Genomic DNA, 23,063 nt, shown 5'->3' on the forward strand with positions numbered 1-23,063 from the left:
TATTAATTTATACTCGAGTTTCCGTCTGATTGAAGAGCAGGTAGGGGAGAAGGTAAAGTCTGTTCCACATTTCAAAGGCCCTTCGGAAATAAAAAAAAACTATATTTTCTTGTTATGAGGCCTTGCTACAAAAAATTCTTTTATTTTTTTCCTGGGGGAGGGGGGTCGTATCAAATCGATGGCCGTATGCTGCTGGAGAGTGGTTACTCGAACGAAAGCTTTTAGAATTTGCGCCTCTTTTGAGTAAGAAAGGATATTAGACCACGGAGAAACGTCACTTTTTTTATTTTGTGCCATAACACGATTTTTTTTTTTCAAACTGAAATTGGAAAAAAAATCCTGAATTTCTCAATCATTAAAAAAAAAAAAAAAAAAAAAAAAAAAAAAAAAAAAAAAAAAAAAAAAAAAAAAAAAAAAAAAAAAAAAAAACCGGCTGTGCTCTCATCAGCCGGTCGCCACGTTTTAGCACGATTTCTATAAGCATTTCGATAGTCTTTCAAATTCAAGACAAACATTGGTCATAAGTTTAAAGCTTTGGATGACTTACTGGGGACTAGTATAAAGTAATATTTTGCCGTACCTATACAGGTCTGGCAAGGTTCACTTGACCCCTCTTCCTCTCCTATATCCCAGTAAAATAAAACTGCTGTAAGGATCTTCCAGGAAAATTTGAAAGGTTTTTGTGTGAAAACAGATTTTTTTTAGACTAGAGCCAATGCTCTTTGGAAACTTCTTTCAATCCCACATCAGAGGGTCCAACCATTTTGTGGCGGTTCAATCAGCTTGACCATCAAAAAGATGCTCGAAAAGGGTGGTCATGTTAAAAGTTTAGAATAGGCATATGTATGAGGATTTTCTTTTTTAGCGCGTGACAGATTTCCAGAGGGACTCGTATGAAATATCTGAGAACCTTTGGGAGTAGTCAGAAGAGCATTGAGATCTTGTAGGGCGAACGGGAGTTGAACGTTACCCCCTTACAAAAGCTTAAATGTCTTGCTAAGTGTATGTAAGCCCGCAGGTAGCTGAATTACATATCTTAAAACAAGTTGCGTATAAATGTGTGCACAAAAGGACATGTTTTACATGTAACTAAAGAAAGCCTATACCCCCTCTGATAAATATGCTGAAAATATGATTCACTCTACTAATAACGCTAAGATAAAAAAGAGAAATATATGACGGATCCATTTTACAAACGAAAATATTTACTTACATTTTTTCAGTTCCTAAGTGCTCAAGTAACCCACGAACCATGTCCTTGTGCTACAGTAATGCGGGTTCTGGTATTCCTCTGGGACTAATGCAGGATTGCTTGGTTTAAACTTTGTTTTTTGGTAAATTTTCAAGGGGCCGGGCATAATGGCTTGTGATTGGCAGGGATAATTAAAAGTGCAACATATGCCGTTTTTTAACCTTTCAGGAGAGCCAAAATCGAAAAAAAGTTTGGCGGCTGTGGTCGCTCTGAAGGATGAGGCTAATGGTGATTCAAAGGGAACGTTTTCCAGACCAACTTTTTATGCTCTTTTCAATGTTGTAAATTAAATTTAAATATTCCAAATAAATTCAAAATTATCCCATTTTCTGGCGTATGTCTCCTTTTCCCTTGAGAAAAAAGGAGACAGATATCAGATCCCCATGTTATAGCTCCATAAGATACTCCTCTTTTGTCATTCTGAATCGCAACAAGGCTTGATAAAGAAGTGACATGCACCACTTAGAGGCTTATGTCTTCTTTTTTTGTCTTTAACGGTGCAAGATAAGACAATTCTGACTGTACCATTCGATTCTTCGCGCCTAGTTTTCCCATGGAACATACGTAACTCATTTTTGACCAAAAGGGCACATGTTGCGCTTTTAAATATCACTTTTTAGTGATATAGACTTTCTTATTGTGAGCGCTTGAAGTGTATCTATTACCTATTGTGATGGTTTCTTATTCATATCTGCTTAATTTCTTAAGAAATCCCTTGGCGGTGACGAAAATGTGTGTTTTATTACGCGTTCTGAAGTAATTTTTCTATTTAAATGTTGATACAGGTCTCGCAGTCTGCTTTTACTGATATGGATTATTTGAAATTGACGAATTTTTACTTGTTGAAAATGTTTCTGAATAGGTTTCTCTTTCGATCCTGCGCTTAGTTCTATTTTATGCTTTCTCTGGGAGTTCTAAGAATTTCCAGTCTTTCGTTATCTCTGAGAGTGCTTTTACTGGCTGCAATACTTTTTATTTTATTGAAAGAGATATTTCTTGCCAAGTAGCCTTATTTCCTATGTTATCATTTGTATGGTTGATCAAGGAATGCGTGAGAATAAAAGTAGTTGTAACGGGCAAAATTTAGTGTTATATCATTGTAGCTGTGTTCATTGTAAGCTGGAAGTCCCTTTTGCAATAGTTAATGAAATGGTCGAAGTAGTTCTTATATTTGTAAACCATTAGTGATAAGTTGAAATCTAACACATTCTATTACCAATGCAGCTGCTGGAGCGATTGTATTTGCCTGATCGCTCTTAAAATGAAACCGAAGAAACACATTATTTGGTTTCCAAACGATCTGGTTGTCCCTGGGTTCTAGCTACCACAGTATTTTAAAGCTAATAGACCTATTTTTCTTTCCTACCAAGTTAACTCTTGTTTGCAGTGTTCAATAGAGCCTTGAAAAATGTCTTTGATTTAATACTAGAATTAATCTGGATTCCTTGCAAAACTTTTGACGGAGCTTGAGTTTCTGAACAACTCTTGCCAAAGGAAATTGGAAGTCGGACTAGAATCTGTTTAACTTTTTCTTTGCCAATAATTGGCACTTTTGGTTGATGAGCATAAACAAGAAATTTGAAGCCATAAGCACCAGGTAGTGTACTGATCTCTGTTCCAGTATTCACAAACACTATATTTATAAAATACTTTATCTCATTCCGTGTCAAATGATATAAATATTGGCTTTAAAGGAAATTCAAGAGTTAAAATTCGTCAGATCTACTTACATAATACCCTATCAGGATTTTGGATCCAAATATTTATAGTTCACAATAGAATTGTCGCAAGAGACTTCAGAGAGAAACAATTATTCTTCCATCAGATGGGATTGTTACATCTATAACATTTTTTTCCGTTACCCCGTTGAAAATTTCCCGTTGTTTGTAAACAAAATTTCATTTTCAAAATTAAAGGAGTATAAAGCGGAATTCCGTTTGCTATTATTACGTTCTCCATGTTTTCTCCGCTCGAAGCAATAAGATAAATTGATGAATGTTTTGATCGATAAATAGTGTTGAATTATTATGACATGCTCAACAAAATAAGGTCTCTCGAAAAAATAGAAAGTTTTCTTTGGAACAGGTGTCACATAAAATAAACTAAAAAGAATATTGGAGTTGTTGACAAAGGAAATAGTGGTTGTGGATTCATCACGACTGGGAATTGAAATGCGAGAGTGTGGAGAATCGAGTGGACGAACCTGACAGGAACACTCTTTCATTTTGGTTTTATTTCCTGTGTTTGATTCAAATAAGAACCCTGGGATTCCGTCCTGGTAAAATACTGGTGTGACAATATTGAGATTGATGACTATTTATCAAAACGTTTTTTCAAGTTTACTTCTTTATGACATAGAATGAATAATTGTTATGTACAAATGCTACGGCTGTCTTTGAGAAATGAATCACACGTAATATCCGAATATTACACATTCAGTTTGGACTAATCCTATGTTTTATCCTAGTCATCTGAATTATTTGCTATACTAACCTCTACTTGAACGAGGATAATTTTCCTATTTATGATGAATAAGAACATGAAGCGAAATCCACCACGACACCCAAGGAGTCACCTAAGGCATGCTATTAGTTACGGACATATCCCTAATGGATATCATAATAGTAGGGATACTTCTAGCACTAATTACTTTACGGAGTTCCACCCGAACGCTAATGGCTACGTTCCATATGCTGAAAGCTCGGACTGTCCTTTTAGTGATTATGAAGGAAGTGGTTTTTTAGTTAGTGAAAGCTATGTCCCTATGATGGTGAGAAGCCGAAGTGGGCCTTTGATATCTCCTGTAGGAGGTTGTCCTGTTCATAGTCGTTATCGTCATATGCTTGACCAGCATGGAGTTCCAGGTCCTAGCTATAATCCTAATTATCTTCCAGCAATTCCGCGGCCTCCGCCTGCTCCTGCGACCGTAAGTTACTTCTTTCTTTTGCATCAGAAACGATTTTGCTCTCACACTAATGAAGTACCAAGGACATCAAAATATTCTCCCTTGACCTACCTCAGGTGTATTCATACCAGAAAATTCAATTTCTAGGATTTTTCATCTTTTTTTTTAATTACGAAGTTTTTACGACGAAATTACAAAGCTTTTTTGTCAGTTTAAGTTTAAGTTTTTGCCAGATGTCACTTTCATCGGTGAAAATGAATAAGAGAAACTAATTCCTTAAATTTGACTTTGCTTTTCTTTTGTAAAATTCAAACATTAACGATCTGCTGATTCCCAGTCAAACAAGACATGACATAACAAGGGAAATTTCCTCTTGTATTCTCTTCTTGCTTAAAAAGTTGGTAGTCAGTACCAATCTTTAAAATGTATATTTTACAAATATTTCTTCAATAAAGAGCCATTTTCCATGCTTTTGCAGGAGCACGTTTATGTACATAGGAAGATAGAGACGAACCAATCGTCTAAGAACTGTTTTAAAGTACTCAAAGGTTTGTTTGAGTCGTAAGATTTTTTGTATAAAATATACACCCCGCCCCGTAATTACACAAGCATTACACATACACACAGACACGACACACTATAACGGTGTCCCTTGTTGCTTTAGAGCATTAATATCTATATCTATCTATCATATACAAAAACTCAAAAGATCGTCTGGGACCCTTCTCAATTTTTGATGTATTTTGACATGCAAAAGGATGTTTTTGTTTTTTTTTTCAAGTAAAACTAAACAAAATTCTATTCTCCTCGTTTCTTTTCAAAAAATAGTAAATTATAAGTGCAGGTTGAGAAGGTAGTACTTTTAAGCCCTTTCCCGAGAAAGTTAATAACTTTTGAACAAAGTTGACTTTCGCGAAAAATGCCCAATATTTATTCTATATTTAGTATTTATTCGGCAGCTTAGACCGAACGGATAATATAGGTTGAACGGACTCGCACCAACACTTTCCAAAGATGACTGCGTTGTTCTGGAATTTTTTTGTTAATAAGATGACGAGTTTTAAAAAAGAGAATTGACTGTCTTGTGGAAAGAATACCCCAGTTTCGGTAGAGCTATGTAAATGACTACAACTTCAAAATTTCCCCCAGTTTCCTTGCCTTACTTTTTCCTTGTTTTAGTTGCTAAGATACCAAAGAATAATGAACACATCTTCTGTGGATAAAAGTCCCCCTTTTTTCATCTTTCCAAGTGCCGTTCCTAATTGAAACAGCTGAATGCGAAGACGTTCACATGTCTCTTTAAGTCACCTATACAAGATCAATTTATTTGGGGTTTTATAAGAGGATTTTTTCTTATTAGCTTTTACTACTTCCGAGTCGTCAATTTGATTCGTAAACCTAATATTATTGATAGTGCCTATATTTGATGATATTCCACATTTTTCTTTTTTTAGTGAAACACTGTAAAAAAAAAAGGCTAAAAATTGTGCGAAGTTTACTCAAAACTCAAGGTAACTCACAGTAAAATACAAATTATTTTCTGTTTTTCATAAGGCTTTGGGGGGGGGGGGCGGCAACTCTGCTTGACTTGGTTCACTTAGTTTTTGGTTATTTCCAACTTAGTTTCGATTTGTTATTTACTGTAATTTCTGTTCGATTTGGGTCCATTTGTTTATTGATGATGATTTGTGGTAGTTTTAGGTTTGGAAGATTATTTGACTTTATTTCTGCTCATTTTTTGTTTAATGGAGATCTTTACTTTTCTTTGAAAAACAAATTTTGGGGTAAAAGTTTTTTTTTAAATTAATTTCTGGTAAAGCGATGGGTCGTATAATTCTAGGAATATAGGTAAATGTCACGAGCCGCTTTAATTGAAACAGTTTTTCAAAAAACGTTCCAAGTACTGCGAAGCAGTAATATTGTTTGTTTTAAGTCTCAAATTCGCTCTTTACTTTTTTCAGACGAACGTTTTTTTTTTACAATTATCGTTTATGAGTGTTTAGGTTTTGAAAATGTAGACAAACAACTTTATAAAAAGGTCTTTTCCAATTTTGGGAAAGAAACTATAGAAGGCATCATGAGTTTTTGCTAAAATTGGTCGTTAAATGTTGGTTTAATTTTGCGTCTCTCTTAAATTTTTTGCTAAAAACCTGAAACTTGTCACATTGAGAGTCTATGGGGCATATTATCCTCGGCATCTTTTAGAAGTTCTAAATGAAGAATTCAAGTATCTATGAAACATGAGGCCTATCTTATTTGAAATGTGTACATATTATAGAAACCTGAAGTACATTAAAAAAAAAAAAATAAATAAAGATGTGCAGTCAATATACTTTACCGAAGTTTCGATTATTGCTAGTGCAATTTTTCTGCCGCAAGGCTGCAAACAATTTGAAATTATCATCAGAACACATACTTTCATTATTTTTGTTTCTTTAACTTTACCATTCTAGGAGAACTGATAATAAGAAATTAATGGGCCCTTGAATTAGATCACGTAGCTAAAAAAATCACCTTTACCAAAAGTCGAATTTAAGTTACCACGGCCACACCGAAGTGCCGTTAACCCTAGACTACAAAGTCTTGATTACAAGACTACAAAATATAAAAGTGTTTATTTTATATTTTTAGCTGTTTCCGGTCACCGGTTTATTATATCTATATATATAAAAATAAGTTGTCTGTCTGTCTGTGGATGTGTGGATGGATGTGTCAGGTGACGTCACCTGAAAAAACTGGATTAGGTGACGTCAAAACTGAAAAAACTAAAAAAAGGCAAAAACTACAAAAAAAAACTAAAAACTAATAAAAAAAATAAAAAAGCTAAAAAACTAAAAAAAACTATAAAGGTAAAAACCAATAAAAAACTAAAAAAAAAAACTGAAAAAACTAAAAAAAGGCAAAAACTACAAAAAAAAACTAAAAACTAATAAAAAAAGTAAAAAAGCTAAAAAACTAAAAAAACTAAAAAAACTAAAAAAAGGTAAAAAACTAAAAAAAATAAAAAATAAAAAAAAACTAAAAAAAAGGGAAAAACTGAAAAATAAGCTAAAATAAAGGTAAAAACCAATAAAAAACTAAAAAAAAAAGGAAAAAACTAATAAATGACGACACTCAAAGAGAAAGCGACCAGGACAAAAGGAATGTTCGATTAGCAAAAGAGAAAGCGACCAGGACAAAAGGAATGTTCGATTAGCAATCAACAAAGCACCGGGACACAGGGAGTATAAATGACGACCAGGACATAAGTAAAAAAAAAAAAACTATCTATATATATAAAAATAAGTTGTCTGTGGATCTGTGGATCGTGGATCAGGTGACGTCACCTGAAAAAACTGGATCAGGTGACGTCAAAACTGAAAAAACTAAAAAAAGGCAAAAACTACAAAAAAAACTAAAAACTAATAAAAAAGCTAAAAAACTAAAAAAACTAAAAAAAGGCAAAAACTACAAAAAAAACTAAAAACTAATAAAAAAGCTAAAAAACTAAAAAAACTAAAAAAAAGGCAAAAACTACAAAAAAACTAAAAACTAATAAAAAAAATAAAAAAGCTAAAAATCTAAAAAAACTAAAAAAAGGTAAAAAACTAAAAAATAAATAACGACCGGGACACAGGGACACAACTGCGGAACCTGAAGGTTTTTTCCTGGCCCTCATAGGTTTTTAATAACAACCAAAGAAAGGGCTCCTGAAGGTTTTTAAAAAATCAACACCCTATTAAGTAACAAGCAAACCCTATGACATAACATCCAAGGAAATCCTGATTTGGTGGGGTCTCGTAGGCTTTTTCTTAGCCCTTATTGGTTTTTCATCCAAAGAAATCCTGATTTGGCGGGTTTTCTTCGCTTTTTTTTAGAATTAACACTTTCTTCTCGAAGTACCAATTCCTTATGATGTAACAGTCCCCTGCGTATTTAAGAAGTTTTAAAAAAGTGTCCGGATCGGGATTTGAAGGCGGTACTGATTCTTTAAATCCAGAGGGCGGTCAGTACTCTATATGTAACTTGTTCCTGTTCGAACAAAGTTTTCCACTCGAAAGCAGAACCACAAATAGACTGTAAACTCTCTTCGGCTCATATGCTGTAGACTCGGCCCTAGGATAAGCGAAAAGCGTCCATTTTTAAACCTAGCCCGGAGCTTTTTAGAATTTAACGGCTTGTTGGCTCTGGCCTAAGTTGCACTTTTTTTGTAAAACAACAGGAGCCAAATTCTCATCATTTTCTGTTATAAATTGATATAAGGAAGAAACGGAGCGAATAGGACGAGACCGAAGTATCCCCGCAACATAATCAATTAGAATGTAATAATAGACGAATTTTGGTTTTTCAGAATATATTAAAGAAGAGATATGTTGAGATAAAAAAAAAAAAAAAAAAAAAAAAAAAAAAAAAAAAAAAAAAAAAAAAAAAAAAACAACAACAATTGGTTAACGAATCAATAGTGTATCATGAGCTTGACCAATTACTTGGAGGTTTTCCTTGTGTTTGTTTTTGTGCTGAATCAAAAATGGAATTAAGTAGTTTTTTAGCTGTAATATTTCTCTTATTATTGATTTCGAATAAAGTTGTTAATATTGTAAGCTGCTCTTATTTGTTGCAATGAATATGGCTGCTTTAGCTTGTCCTTCTAATTAGACACATACTTTAAAACAAAGTTTTTACAGCCTCGAAATATTTCTAGGACATCAAAAAAGTTTGTCTACTGCTTAAAATTCTAACATTTAGGATTAAGGTTCTTGGGCAAACATTGTTGTATAAAAATGGTTATTATTTGTCGAACTAAAGTTGGAAAATGACTACCTTTAAAAATGAGAGGAAATTGAAGAGAGGACTTTCAAATGTTTATTGTTGTGTAGGTTGAAAGTGTTTCTAGTAAATCTTACCATTCCCAAATTCCTATCGGAGTCAAGATAAGCTGCAAGAGGGACAGCACTAAAAAAATGAAGTATTCGGTAGCACTGCGTAGGCTGGAGCAAAGAATATACTTCCCGAATGAATAATGGATCTTTACGCCTCTTAAAGGACATAAATCACGTTGAAGAATATTTTTTGAATTGATAAATTCCTTCTACTCATGGTTGCGTTGCAATGTTAATATAGCTTGTTACTTAAATGACATTAAATAGTTTTTCTGTCTGGTTGAAGATGAAGTATGAAGATCAGTTAGGGTTTTTGCACATGATTATGCATTTGTATCCAGAATAAAACATGTGGTAGCACTTCGTAGGCTGGAGCAAAGAATACGTTTACGGAATGAAAAATGGACTGTCTCTTAAGGGACAAAAATCACAATGAAGAATACTGATAAATTGGTATATTCCTCATACTCACTGCTGTGTTGCAATGTTAAAATAGCTAGTTATGTGAATTAAATTTGTTATCTGTCTGGTTGAAGGTGAAGTATAAAGGGAGGATACGTTTTTCGCTTGTAAATAGGTAGTTGCTCCCATAACGGAAGGGAAGCTTTTTTAAAAAAAAAAAAACTATAAAAAAGTAATCGCTCTTATAGGTTTTGTCCACTGGGTGTTCTTGTAGAGACACATTTACGGGAGTGGGAAGAGAACAACTATGATTGAGGGGAAATGTTTCAGAACCTTTAGCTCAAGTACTACCTCAGAAGACTTATGCTGGATGTCATGCCGTGTGTAACAACTTCAAGTCATATTAATAAGCTACACACCATAAATTTTACATTTTTGTTAAAACTTAAGTAAAAAAAAGAACTATAATTTGAAAAATACCGAAATGCTACGTTTTGTCTCTTGTTTGTATGTCACGAGAGTCATTTTTAAAAATAGATTATTCAATTGGTTGTTTTATGAAATAAAAACTGGCCAAAAACAATTTCCTTACAGTCAATAAAAAAACCAATGATCCGTAAGTCGTGATAATCTACGGTCTATAAAAATTTCGCCCCTTTTTTCACACTTTGTGACTCGTCATCACCTCTTTTCTATCACAAACCTTAGATTTTGAAGCTTTCTTTAATTGTTGCTTGGGCCCTTAATTTGCACATAAGGGGCACTTTTCTTCTTCTTTCTCTCTCTTGAGATCCTTCGTCTAAAAATGCTAATTTTCTATCCTTCGCTTACTGACCTGAATTATGAAATGACATTCCGTATGACTTATAATTATTAAATGATGTGTAGGAGGTTTAGAATTCTTGAAAAGATCTGTATTTAGCTAGCTGTCAAAGGTGAACGGTATTTTCTTGGTGTTTCAGATGGTTATGATAGAGGGATATGGAGGGGAATCGGATCTACTTAACACGTTTTTGAGGTTAATGAGATGAGTGCTAGAAAAACTATGCACCCACTTTGGTTATTCTGTCATAATTATTTTATTTTTTTTTAATGTTGGGGAAGGGCGCAGGGTTAGGGTGTTGTAGATCGTCTACCCTCCTTCAAAATAATCCACACTAAATAAGAGCAAAGGACGGGCGATACTAGAGAGACGGTATCTGCTTCTGCCAAGTTGCTACATACCTATCTTCGTTCTGAAATATTAGCAGGGAGAATTGTTCGAGGGGGGGGGGTGTTTGAAATGCCGCTGGTCCAATTTGCTTAACTAATCATATAGATTGAGAATCACTCTCTGACTTTAGTCAAACAAGGATAAACCTCCTTGCCGCTTTCCAAAGAAATTTGCACTAATAGGACTGGAGAAAGAGGTATTGGAGAGGTTGCGGGCATACTTTGTGCCTTCAGTAAAACTGATGGAAACTTGTGGTAAACTTGTGTGATATTGCGCCAAAAAAAGGTGTAATATCCTACCCTTCCTTTGAAAAGTGGAGATGGAGGAACCTGCTTTTTGTCTTCTGCTAGTATTCGTACCAAATTAGGCCATAGCTCGCTTTTGAGTTGATTTATTTATAACCCACTCACATCACAAGATAAATAGTGGAGTAAACACTTAAAAAAAGTGATGCAAGAACAAAAATCAACAATAGCATTACATAAAAAAACAATAATTCACTAATAACAATTACACAACAATAACATAAAATAAATCAAATTAATAAAGCAAACGAATCAAACCGTGATGAGGTGACAAACGCCGATACGCTGTTTCCGAAAGCCTTTCTTGTAAATTAAATATAAAAAACGAGTTTTATTTTTAACTGAAAGTAAGGAGCGACGTTAGAACTTAAAACAAACAGAAGTTACTCCGTGTATGAAAGTGGCTGTTCCCCTCCTCAACGCCCCGCTCTTTATGCTAAAGTTTTACTCTTTCTCTCAATTCTAATTTGTAAAACAGTAAATAACTTTAGCGTAAAGAGCGGGGCGTTGAGGAAGAAACAGCCCCTTTCATGCACGGAGTAATTCCTGTTCGTTTTACGTTTTAACGTCGCTCCTTACTTTCAGTTAAAAGACCTTCTTTTTTTATTTAATTTCTGAACGTTTTTGAATAAATGCCTGTTTGATTTTGGCTCTCCGCAAATGAATAATTACAACGAAATTTGCGCATTAATATTTTTTTTTTTTTTTTTTTTTTTTTGCTAAATGGCTTTCTCTTAGTTTTGATTAGACGATTTTGAGAAAGAATGAGCGGGGGAGGAGGCCTAGCTGCCCTCCAATTTTTCGGTTACTTAAAAAGGCAACTAGATTTTTTAATTTTTAATGAAAGTTTTTATTAGTAAAAAATATACGTTACTTACAAATTAACTTACGTAAAGAACTTCTATATTCGTATATTTTTATTATGTATATGAGGGGGTTTGCCCCCACGTTAATACCTCGCTCTTTACACTAAAGCTTAAATTTTGTCTCAATTCTTTGAGAATGATCCCTGAATCACAAAGGCTGTAGAATAAATAGTTGAGATTGCTAAATACACTTTAGCATAAAGAGCGAGGTATTAAGGAGAAGATGAACCACCCATATGCGTAATAATCTTTGTACGTTTAAGTTTTAATGCTGGTCCTTACTTTCGGTTGAAAAAACCTTTTCATAAATATTTTGCAATGTTTTGAAAGAAATAACACTAAAAAATCCTGTGTCCCCTTCATGCAATTTCTCTTCTCCCATGACAAATTCCTCCAAGGGAAGATCTTCCCACGTAGCTTATTCCCATAAACTCCCCCCTCCCCAACCAAAAATTCCCCATGAAAAGGTTCGTACGCTTCCAAATAACCATTACTGTATGTAAACACTGGTCAGAGTTTGTAACTTGCAGCCCCTCCCCCGGGGACTGTGGGAGAGTAAGTCAGCTCCAAAGACATAGTTATTATGTTTTTCGACTATGTTGAACAAAATAGATATCTCAAAATTTTGATCTGTTGACTTTGGAGAAAAAATGACCGTGGGAGGGGGCCTAGGTGCCTTCCAATTTTTGGTCCCTTAAAAAGGGCTAGAACTTTTAATTTCCGCTGGAATGAGCCCTCTCGCGGCATTCTAGGACCACTGTGTCGATACGATCACCTCTGGGGAAAAATAACAACAAACAAACAAATAAGATAAGAACAAATAACACCCCCTATGACTTTTAGCGGGTGTTTTCCCCTGTTTTCCAAAACAAGGCAAATATTTCTCAGGCTCGTAACTTTTGATGAGTAAAACTAATTTAGTATTTATACTAACTTACATATTTAGAATCAGCATAAAAAATCGATTCTTTTGATGTATCTATTAGTATCAAAATTTGTTTTTTAGAGTTTCGTTTACTATTGAGCCGAGTCGCTCCCTACTACTGTTCGTAACCACAAACTGTTTGGCCTGTCAGCTTCCTAGTAATATACGGAAGGAAATACTTATATATAGATATTTCGATTCCTTTACCAAAGGGGAAGATAGAGAAGATATTTACAAAAACAGAAATAGGGCACTCGAATATTACTAAATCCTTATTCCAAAAAATAGGACAAAGCCAAGAAAGGTAAAGAACAGAATGATCTGAAATAGTAGAAAAAATCTTTCCAAGGGCAATACGATTGTATTTGCCTCGATTGGCTACAATTTTAGAGTAACCAATCTGGATCTTCTTTCTAGCATGCCGGACGGCACACTCATGAAAAATATAAAAAAAATTGGTAAGTGTAATACCCCACCACCGAATCTACATGAAGGATGGAAAATATTTTAGAGCTTGGAGGTTTAGGAGGGGATGGAAAATTGAACGAAAGATACTCGTATTTACCAACGTTAAGTGAAAGACTGATTTTAGTAAAAGTATAAGAAATTTTGTAAACCACCTGCGATAGTTTGAATTTAGACCGGCTAATTTTAAGAATATCATTAGCATAAGCAAGGAATGAAACATCAGTTAACCCAACAAAGTATATAGAAGAAATAGTCTCAAGAATACTAAAAACACAACATTTAAAAATATTCGGAGATAATACTCCGCCCTGCCCTACACCCCGACGAACAAGGACAATAAAAGAAGAAAGGGTACCATTAGTTTTAATTCAAAGATAAGATTTACTTAACCAAAATTTAAGAAGAAAAATAAATGAAAGGTTAATACTGTGACTATAAAGAGAATAAAGAACCTGACTGTGTAGAATACTATCGAAAGCCGTTGAAAGATCAAAGGTATAATTATGAAGACCATACCCTTTAGTAGAAGCATCCTTAAGAAGGCAACCCAGAGCACGGTGAGCGTTCTGGCAACCGATGCCAGACTGAAAACCAAGCTGGTTCTCCCCAAAATTAGGATTCGTATTGGATAAAAAGGAAGTAGGATATATTGAAGGATTTTATTAATATTACAAGCAACCGTAATTAGCCTGTAAGAAGAACTGTCCAATGAAATCTTACCTCGTTTAAGAACGGCAATGACAGTTCCACAGAAAAAGCTATCAGGAACAAGAGAACAACAAATACACATTTGGTAGAGCAACTGTAAACGGAAAAGCAAAGACGTGTAGTTTATGTTTTAAGGTAATAAACACTAATTCCGTCAACATCAACAGAGCTTGATTTCAATTTCTTAACAGACGCAATTGCAGCATCAGCAGAAACGGGTAGAAGTTGAGCCTGAGTTAAGGAAGACGGAAGAACCGAATCAAGCAAATTTGAGTAAAAGGCGTGCACTGCATAATTCACTTTGGAAAATATAATTGAATAGTGGTCAGACCACGCATCTGGTGATATGTGGTAATTAAGATTTGCTGAATTATCTAATGTAGTTGAATTAACCACTTTGTCCCATTCATTCTTGTTGGTAGAACCCTTTATATCGAGTATTATATAACTGATGTAATATGCTTCCATCTGCTATTCAACTATAATTGACCAGTGTCAAAAGAAATACCGTGTTATATAAGAATTTGATTTCCTTAACTTGGGCCAGCTTTTTAAAAATCCTATTAAGAAAGGAGCAAACGGTAAGGTCCAGTATTTTTAGTAGTGTGAGAAGTTTGGTACCATTCGTCCGCGGCTATCCCAAAAACAGGAAAATAAAATAGCTAATTTAACCGTACTCACAAATAGTGTCCTATAAAAGTAGATGACGAAAATTTCGGATCAATAGGAAAGTGTTCATTTTTTTGGATCTCTATACTCTATTTACTATTCTAAGAAAATATTTTGGCAGTGGGGCAAGAATCCGTCGTACATTTTAAGCACTTGGAGAATTTAATGTACGTCAGTTTTAAACTTCTGCTTTTTGGCTTGAACAGAGATTTCCATTCGAAAGCAGAAACTTGACTTGAAGAAAGCAAAACTAGGTGGGGCGACTTCAGGTAGCTTTTATGGCATAGGGTATAAAACTTCACTTCAGTTCGCAAACTTGATATAATTCATCGATGAGACCAGAGGTACTTACTTTCCATAGAAACTGCAGAAGTTAGTTCTTGCCACTTTTTAAGAATAAATTGAAATCGGCCGTATAAAAAAGTGTTGCTCCTACAATAGAATTAACACAGCTTTCGCAAATAATGTGTAGTTTCTTTTAAAGTTGGTATTTAAGGTTTTAGCGATTGTTAATTACAAAGTTGAGGCTTTAAAAAGTTAATGAGGAAACCAAATCAAGGAAAGTGCCTAGCTCTGTTTGTGTAATAGAGTTACACGAACAGAAAACTCTGTTCACAAAACTCTGCTTGTAACTGTTTGTGTTATCTGTGGTCAAATGGTTTTATACTCATTGAAACAGCGTCTGTAGCTCAATATACTTGTATAACTATGTTCGTTTTTTTTTTTTTTTTTTTTTTTTTTTTTTTTTTTTTTTTTTTTTTTTTTTTTTTTTTTTTTTTTTTTTTTTTTTTTTTTTTTTTACAGAAGAATTTCTATTCTTCCCGTCGATGATTCTACTTTCGTTAATAATGGTACATGGAGTTTTATTCTTATAATAATTATAAATAACAACTTTTTTGTGATTATACAGGGCGGAAATTTTTAATAAAATCTACCAAAGGCTAAATAGAGCAAATGAAAAATTAAAACACACTCTTATTTCCAGATGCAGTAAAACTAAAAGATAATTTCGTTTTCTTGCTGTGAGGAATAAATTAAATTTTAAGAGTAAATATAAAAGCCTTAAGCTATCTATTCAAAATTGCTGTTGAATATTTATGATACGTTATGACCTACCACCACTTTCACACTTGGCTTGTGACTTCTGGCTGTCTTGTGGATGATAAAGATTTCACAGTCAAATGTCTGATAAGTAATTTCATACAAAACTTTTCGCTTAAGATAAGTTTCTTTTTCAAATCACTTCTTTCTTGACTAAAATAAATGTATTTTATTTTTACTTGTTCTTTCCAGTTTAAAATGATATAAACCGATGTCTTGCTGTCCTATGCATTGAGCACTTTTAGACCGTTTGTCTGGTTGAAGAAATTATCAATATCTATTTTCTTGTTACAGGCTCTGTTTCAAGCTCATGATGTCCTCGCACATGAAGTTTACGCAGATAATTCAACGCGCGTGACTCCGCCACCTTTGTTACCACCAGCTTATCTTGGTCTTACTCCTTCTGCTGGGTTTAGAGAAAATTGGGAATCAGTTAATGGGGATGCACACCAATCTGATCATGTAACGAGGGTTCGATTGGTCCAGTTCCAAAAAAATACCGATGAGCCAATGGTAAAATATAAGTTCATTATTTAAATAATACCTCAAAACAGGCTTACAAATCTTGTTTTTTGCCGAAGTTCACTTTCTTCTAAAATTAGACTGTTTTAGTGTTAAAACGAAAGAATATGCGCCTTTCTTAATACGTTTCTTATTGCCCAGTTTGTTTTTTAAGAGTTAAAAAATTTAGCTGACATTGTTGTACTTTTCTAGATCCTACTCTTGACTGATAAAAAAGGTATTTCTTTTTACTAGTAATACGGAAAACCTAATATATTATTTATCATTTCAATTCAATTTATTCAAAAAGAAAAGAAAACACATAACAACAATAATAATAAAGATCCTAGAAGCGAACTTGTTAAGGACCAAAACAACAAAAAATTGTAAATGAAAAAGAGAGAGAAAAAAAAAGAAAAGAGAAAAAAAAAGAAAAGAGAAAAAAAAAGAAAAGAGAAATATATATATTTCACGATTTTTTGCTTTCTGGATGTCTGAAAAATTTACAATAAAAAGTATTTGCTTTGCTTCCAGAGACTTCCACAGACTTCATTGAACCCTTATAAATTTCAAAATTCTAAAAGAACAGTTGCCTCTAGATCAGTGTTTATCGACCTTTTTACCGTTGCTGAACCTCTGGTGTATAAACTATATGTATCAGAAAATTCCAGCAGGATATAGAACTATGTACCATATCTATTTCAAGTTGCTTTGTTGTAAACCTCTTGTGACTGAGAAAAAAATCTGAAGGTTTGTTTACGATCCATCCACTTTGCTGACCAATCGAGAGTTGAAGCGAAGATGGTGAAATGATGGGAAAAGTTATCGTTTGGCGTGTATGCAAAGATATGAACTCGTCTGGAGATTTTTCTTGGCCAGAATTAACATATTGCAATGCCTTTGTGATGGTAGAGCCATACTAATTATTCTTTTTGTAGAAGTCTTATAGAAATTTTTATAAAACTCGAATTTCTTAATTTTTATAAAACTCGAATTTCTTATATAACTTCCCACGTCATTCACCTTTGGCCAGGTTAGGCTTAGATGAAAAATGAAAATAATTTGAACCTAAATTTATTGAGTCTCTGTGGAACCATCCATAGTATTTAACAAGGTGAATAGAAATGTAAAACATTAAGAATGACTTTAAAGTTGCTCGAATCTATTTTTTTGTTGCTTTTTTTACCAAACAGTTCGTGGTAACGAATTGTAGTAAGGAGCGACCCGGCTCAATAGTAACCAAAACTCTAAAAAATGGAATTTTGATATCAGTAGCTACATCAAAAGAATTGCATTTTAATGCTGATTTTAAATATATAAATTTAATCAAGTTTCGTCTTACCCATCAAAAGTTACGAGCCTGAGAAAATTTGCCTTATTTTAGAAAATAGGGGGAAACAACCCCTAAAAGTCATAGAATCTTAACGAAAATCACCCCATCAGATTCAGCGTATCAGGGAACCCTATAGTAGAAGTTTCAAGCTCCTATCTACAAAAATGTGGAATTTTGTATTTTTTGCCAAAAGGCAGATCACGGATGCGTGTTTTTTTGTAGTTTTTTTTTCAGGGGTGATTGTATCGACCCAGTGGTCCTAGAATCTTGCGAGGGGTCTCATTCTAATGGAAATGAAAAGTTCTAGTGCTCTTTTTAAGGGACCAAAAAATGGAGGGCACCTAGGCCCCCTCCCACGCTAATTATTTTCCCAAAGTCACCAGATCAAAATTCTGAGAAAGCCATTTTATTCAGTGTAGTCAAAAAACCTTATAACTATGTCTTTGAGGATTACTTACTCCCCCACAGTCCCCGTGGGAGGGGCCACAAGTTACAAACTTTGACCAGTGCTTACATATAGTAATGGCTATTTGGAAGTGTACAGACGTTTTCAGGGGGATTTTTAGGTTGGGGGGGGGGGGGGGTTGAGAAGAGGGGGATATGTTGGGGGAACTTTCCTTGGAGGAATTTGTCATGGGGGAAGAAAATTTTCATGAAGGGAGCAGAGGATTTTCTAGTATTATTTAAAAAAATACAATGAAAAAATAAATATGAAAAAGTTTTTTTCAATTGAAATTATTTACTGTTTTAAAAAGTAGAGTTAAGAGAAAGAGTCAAATTTTAGCGTAAAGAGCGGGGCGTTGATGAGGAAGCAGCCCCTTTCATATACGAAGTAATTTCTGTTCGTTTTAAGTTTTAATGCCGCTCCTTACTTTCCGTTAAAAAAACTTGTTTTTTTTTTATTTAATTTATAAAAAAATGAACACGATATTGGACTTAACGGTCCGTACCGGTGGTGCTGATTTCCGTTTCTGGCCCTTCGGCCAGGAAGTGCGATGGGAGGCTGGGTGCCTAATATTTGAACTTATTCCAATTGTCATGGGTTGTATTGAAGATGTTGGCATTTTAAGTAAATGTAAAAAATTAGGACTACCCACATGGTGATGCCAAACCAACAGGACTACCCACAAATCCAGCTATTTTGCGAAAAATATACTGTCACAGGATTTTATTTGGCTCTATGAATGTATTAAGTTTAAGTATTGCTAGTGCCGTTCAATAATTTCATTTCACAAAAGCAATTTTATTTTTCTAGGTTAGTATTCATTTGACATCTAATCAGTATACAATAGTTCACTTTTAAGCCGGGTTAACTTCGGAATATATTATAACATTGAAAGTGCAGATATTTATCGACTTTAACACTGGTTTTAATGCTTGCTTATAAAATTTCGACGGCCTTTTTTGGCTGGATAATGGATTTGTTTCGGCTATTTTTTGGACCTAAACTGTTTTTGAGCTGAGCTAAGCAAAACTAATAATGCTTGCGCATTCAGCTATTCTTAATTGTATCCAATCAAATACGCGGTCAGATATTGATGATGTTTATTGATGATATTGATGATGATGAATAATGTTATTATTAGTCAGCCACTGGAGTTTTTGCTGAAAATATTCTCGAAGATGCTAGAGTTGATTTATGGGCAGAAATATACCTTAGTAACAAAACAGTACTAAGGAGACAAGGTGATCAGGCCATGTATATCTTCCCTACGATCAGAAACGTCTAGCTTCACTTACTAAGTTTTCTAATGCTTGCGCATCCCTTAAAACTCTTTTATGCAACATTGAAAACCATAGGTATCGGTTGCTAGCGATAGATGACTTTAATTGTACTGTTCATAGCTCCTCTATTCGTACCAACTTGGTTTTAGATTCGTTGCCAATTGGTTACCGTATAGCACCCAAAGCTCTTAATTACAGATATATTTATAATAGTGGTACTGAGACCAATATTGATTTGTATCTGCTCCGTCAAAGTTCCCTGTTCTGTCGCTCATGTTGACGACGACAAATGTGATTTTGACCACCTTCTCCTCTCCCTTCCTGCGACATCAACCGCTGATTCATCTAATAATCCCTGCGTTACTGCTTATAAAAAATGGTATATGAAACGAGAGTGGAGTAAAGCCAATTGGCCTTTATATATTTCTACCCTAACAGCTCTGTTGTCCTGCGTCAAGATCCCTTTTAATCTACTGTGCACGAGTTTTTTTTCGCCGCAAGCCAGAGTGCAACTAAATTTTTATTACCTTTGCTTAGTTGAGTGCACGAAACAAGCTGAGAATGTGGCTGTCCCCCTTGTCTGGGTTAAATCAAAACTCGAAGTCCAATTTGGAAAATAGACCCAGGTCTTAAAGCCGTCACAAATCGTGCTAAACTCTGGCTTCGCATCTGGAATGCGTGTTGGCCTTGCGAGGCAAAGTGTTGATATAAAAAGTAAGACAGAAGTGGAGTTTAAATTAATTTTTACTACTTGTCAAGAAAATAATATGAAGTCTTTCAGGTGATCATTTTGCCGGTACTCATTTCGTGACATTTGCAATTCTGAGATAATGCCGAGTGGGTCCATTTTCAAAAATCATGTAAACCAGGTGGCGAAAATGTAACTCAAGGAGGCGCGGCGTATTGTGAGTTTGATTCGATAAAATGGTGCTGAGTTTTCCTTGAGTGATTCCGTCCTTTGCTTGGGACCGGGCCAGATTAGATATTAGAAATAGTCTTTTGCCCGATTTGACCATCTGGGGGGAAGTGGGGGCCGGTAATTCGGAAAAAATAGAAAAATGAAGTATGTTTAACTTACATTTAACTTACTGGTATCTTAGTAAAAGTTGATGTTTGGAAGGACATCATGTCAAAGAGCTTCGTTTGATTCGATATAATGGTGCTGAGTTTTCCTTGAGTGATTCCGTCCTTTGCGGAACGGCAACTTCTACTCCTAATTGTGGAAGAGACCCTTTTGATTGCAGTTCATATAATAGAAAGTCTTTTAATAGAAAGTCTGTTATAAGTAGGTTTGCCGTCTTGCTTTGTAGCAATAATAGCAGATATATTCGTTGTGAAAGTTAAGGGAAATTTTTCTAGACTGGTTCCGTCTCAAGTGGGCGTGAAACAAGGATGAACTTTATCTCCCAAGCTTTTCTCCTTGTTCGTAAATGATTTAGATAGTTTTATGAAAAATAATGGAGCCCCTTATGTATCATTGGATTGGTTCAGCCTATCATGTATGTTATTCGCGGGTGACATAGCTCTAGTGGCGCATAGCAGAGATGATCTCCAGAAGCAATTAGATATAATAAAAAATTATTTTGAAAAGATGAATTTAGAGTTGAATGTTAAGAAGCCAGTATTAATATTTAGGAGCAAACGGACTGTTGATTCTGAGGTTCATTTTAGTTTTGGAGGAATGAGGCTAGAGGTTAAAGAAGAATTTGTTTATTTGGGCGTTAAGTTTAGTGCATTAAGGGGGATGTCTAGGCATACAGATGTTTGTAGTTTAAGAGGTAACAGGCTAATAAATATGATTTTGAGAAGTAATTTTGGTCAGCTTGCTGACATCTTTTTACGCAAGTTTTCTATTGTTTTGAAAAGTAGAGTTGTGAGAAAGAGTCAAACTTTAGCGTAAAGAGCGAGGCGTTGAGGAGGGGACAATCCCTCTCATAAACGGAATAATTTCTGTTCGTATTAAGTTTTAATGTCGCTCCTTACTTGCAGTTAAAAAACTTGTTTTTTTTATTTATAAATAAAGAAACAGTTTTGAAAGCAAAAATTTCATTCGGTGACGAATGAAAGTAAAAATTATATTAAAACTCAAAACGAGTAGAAATTATTCGGTGTAAGGTGGGGGGGGGGTATGCCATATTCTCAACCACTCACTCTTTTCACCAAAGCTCTATAGTTATTTATTGAAATCAATTGTGAGCACAACAATTTTGGTTAATGGGTAATTGCAAGTGTTATATCAACTGATTGCCCTTTAAAACATTTAAACTAAAAATTTATTTTTAAGATCTTCCATTCTTAAGGCATTGCAAAAATATTTTCTATGTTTGAGCTTTCGTTCTTAAAGCAATAGTGATAATGAGACGAAGTTTATTGTAAAGAGGGGAGGGGATTGAGGAAGGCCCCTTATAAACGAAATTTTTAAACTTAGTTCTAAGTTTAAATGTCACTCTTGAAAAAGTTTTAGTTTTTTTTCCGTTTTTTTTAACATATCTAGACTTGCCCTAAATATGATGATGCCTACCGCACCCCTCAAAACTAAAATGCAGTTTTCCAAAATCAACCATCTTCTCCGCAAAAACGGGGATTTTTGTCTCCCTCAGCGTTCATACTACTTATTTTATCCTTTAATCATCCATGCATATTCTTCTTAATCAATGGGAGGCCAGACGTTAAATCCGCAATCATCTGAGTGTAAATTCAATTAGTTTGAAGCACCCTAGACAGTGTAAAAACATGCGCCGAAAACGAATTTTTGAGGTCTTAAATGCTTCTCTCCATACGAAGGAATCTGTTGTGTAACTAGATCGTGTGCTATTAATTTGATAAACGGTTATTAACAAAATATTTTTATTGAAAACATGTAGGTTTAGAGACAAATGTTGTACCTCACGCCAATATGGCCTCTGATACTGAAAGGCTTCGTAATTAGCTCTAAGAATTTTTCCTCGTTGAAATAGCTTATTCGGGGACAAAATCCTGAAATTATCATTCGAATGAACTTTCTTTCGACAATTAGTGACTACTGGTTAAAAACAGCAACCCCTGGGGGAAAAACGCATGCGTAACCATATTCGTTTAAAAAAAAACAGATGTTTCATTTTTTTGTGTAGATAGTGGCTTTAGAACTCTGAAACATGTTGAAACTCATTGCATAATCTTTATCAAGATCGTACCCCTTTTTGGGGGTAGTTCAGTCGCTTCTTTGGTACAATTTCCGTATGCTAAGAGCTTTTGAAAAAAAAACTTCAGATATAATGTATTTTTGCATATTTAGAATCAGCATAAACAACGGATTGTTCTATTTATTGTAAAGAAAGTTGTGTTTTCTAGAATTTCGGTATTTAATAACAAGGGTTGTTCTTTACTAACAGGTTGTTTCTGAGAATTATTTTATCCAAGACTTTTTATGACACTTGGTATTAACCAAGTGACATATAGCGATCGCAAATTCTGTCGGTCTATCTGTCTGTCCCGGTTTTGCTACTTTAGGCACTTCCAGGTAAGCTAGGACGGTGAAATTTGGCAAGTGTATCAGGGACCGGGCCAGATTAAATATTGGAAATAGTCTTTTTCCCGATTTGACCATCTGGGGGGAAGTGGGGGGCCGGTAATTCGGAAAAAATAGAAAAATGAAGTATTTTTAACTTACTTTTAACTTACTGGTATCTTAATGAAAGTTGATGTTTCGAAGGATATCCTGTCTCAGAGCTCTTATTTTAAATCCCAACCGGATCCGGTGACGTTGGGGGAGTCGGGTGGGGGAACCTAAAATCTTGGAAAACGCTTAGAGCGGAGGGATCGGGATGAAACTTGGTGGTAAAAATAATTATA

General features: G+C 34.5%; 1 protein-coding gene across 1 annotated transcript in view; it reads left to right on the forward strand.

The window, feature by feature from the left end:
- Window positions 1–23,063, forward strand: part of LOC136037154 (peripheral plasma membrane protein CASK-like) — a gene marked incomplete in the record, with an annotated part of 194,786 nt that overhangs the window by 71,441 nt on the left and 100,282 nt on the right. Inside the window, 1 exon segment of the mRNA XM_065719673.1 lies at window positions 15,968–16,186. Coding sequence (XP_065575745.1) covers window positions 15,968–16,186 — 219 coding nt within the window.

Source organism: Artemia franciscana, chromosome 16, assembly GCF_032884065.1.
Source record: "Artemia franciscana chromosome 16, ASM3288406v1, whole genome shotgun sequence".
In the NCBI taxonomy this organism is placed as follows: Eukaryota; Metazoa; Arthropoda; class Branchiopoda; order Anostraca; family Artemiidae; genus Artemia; species Artemia franciscana.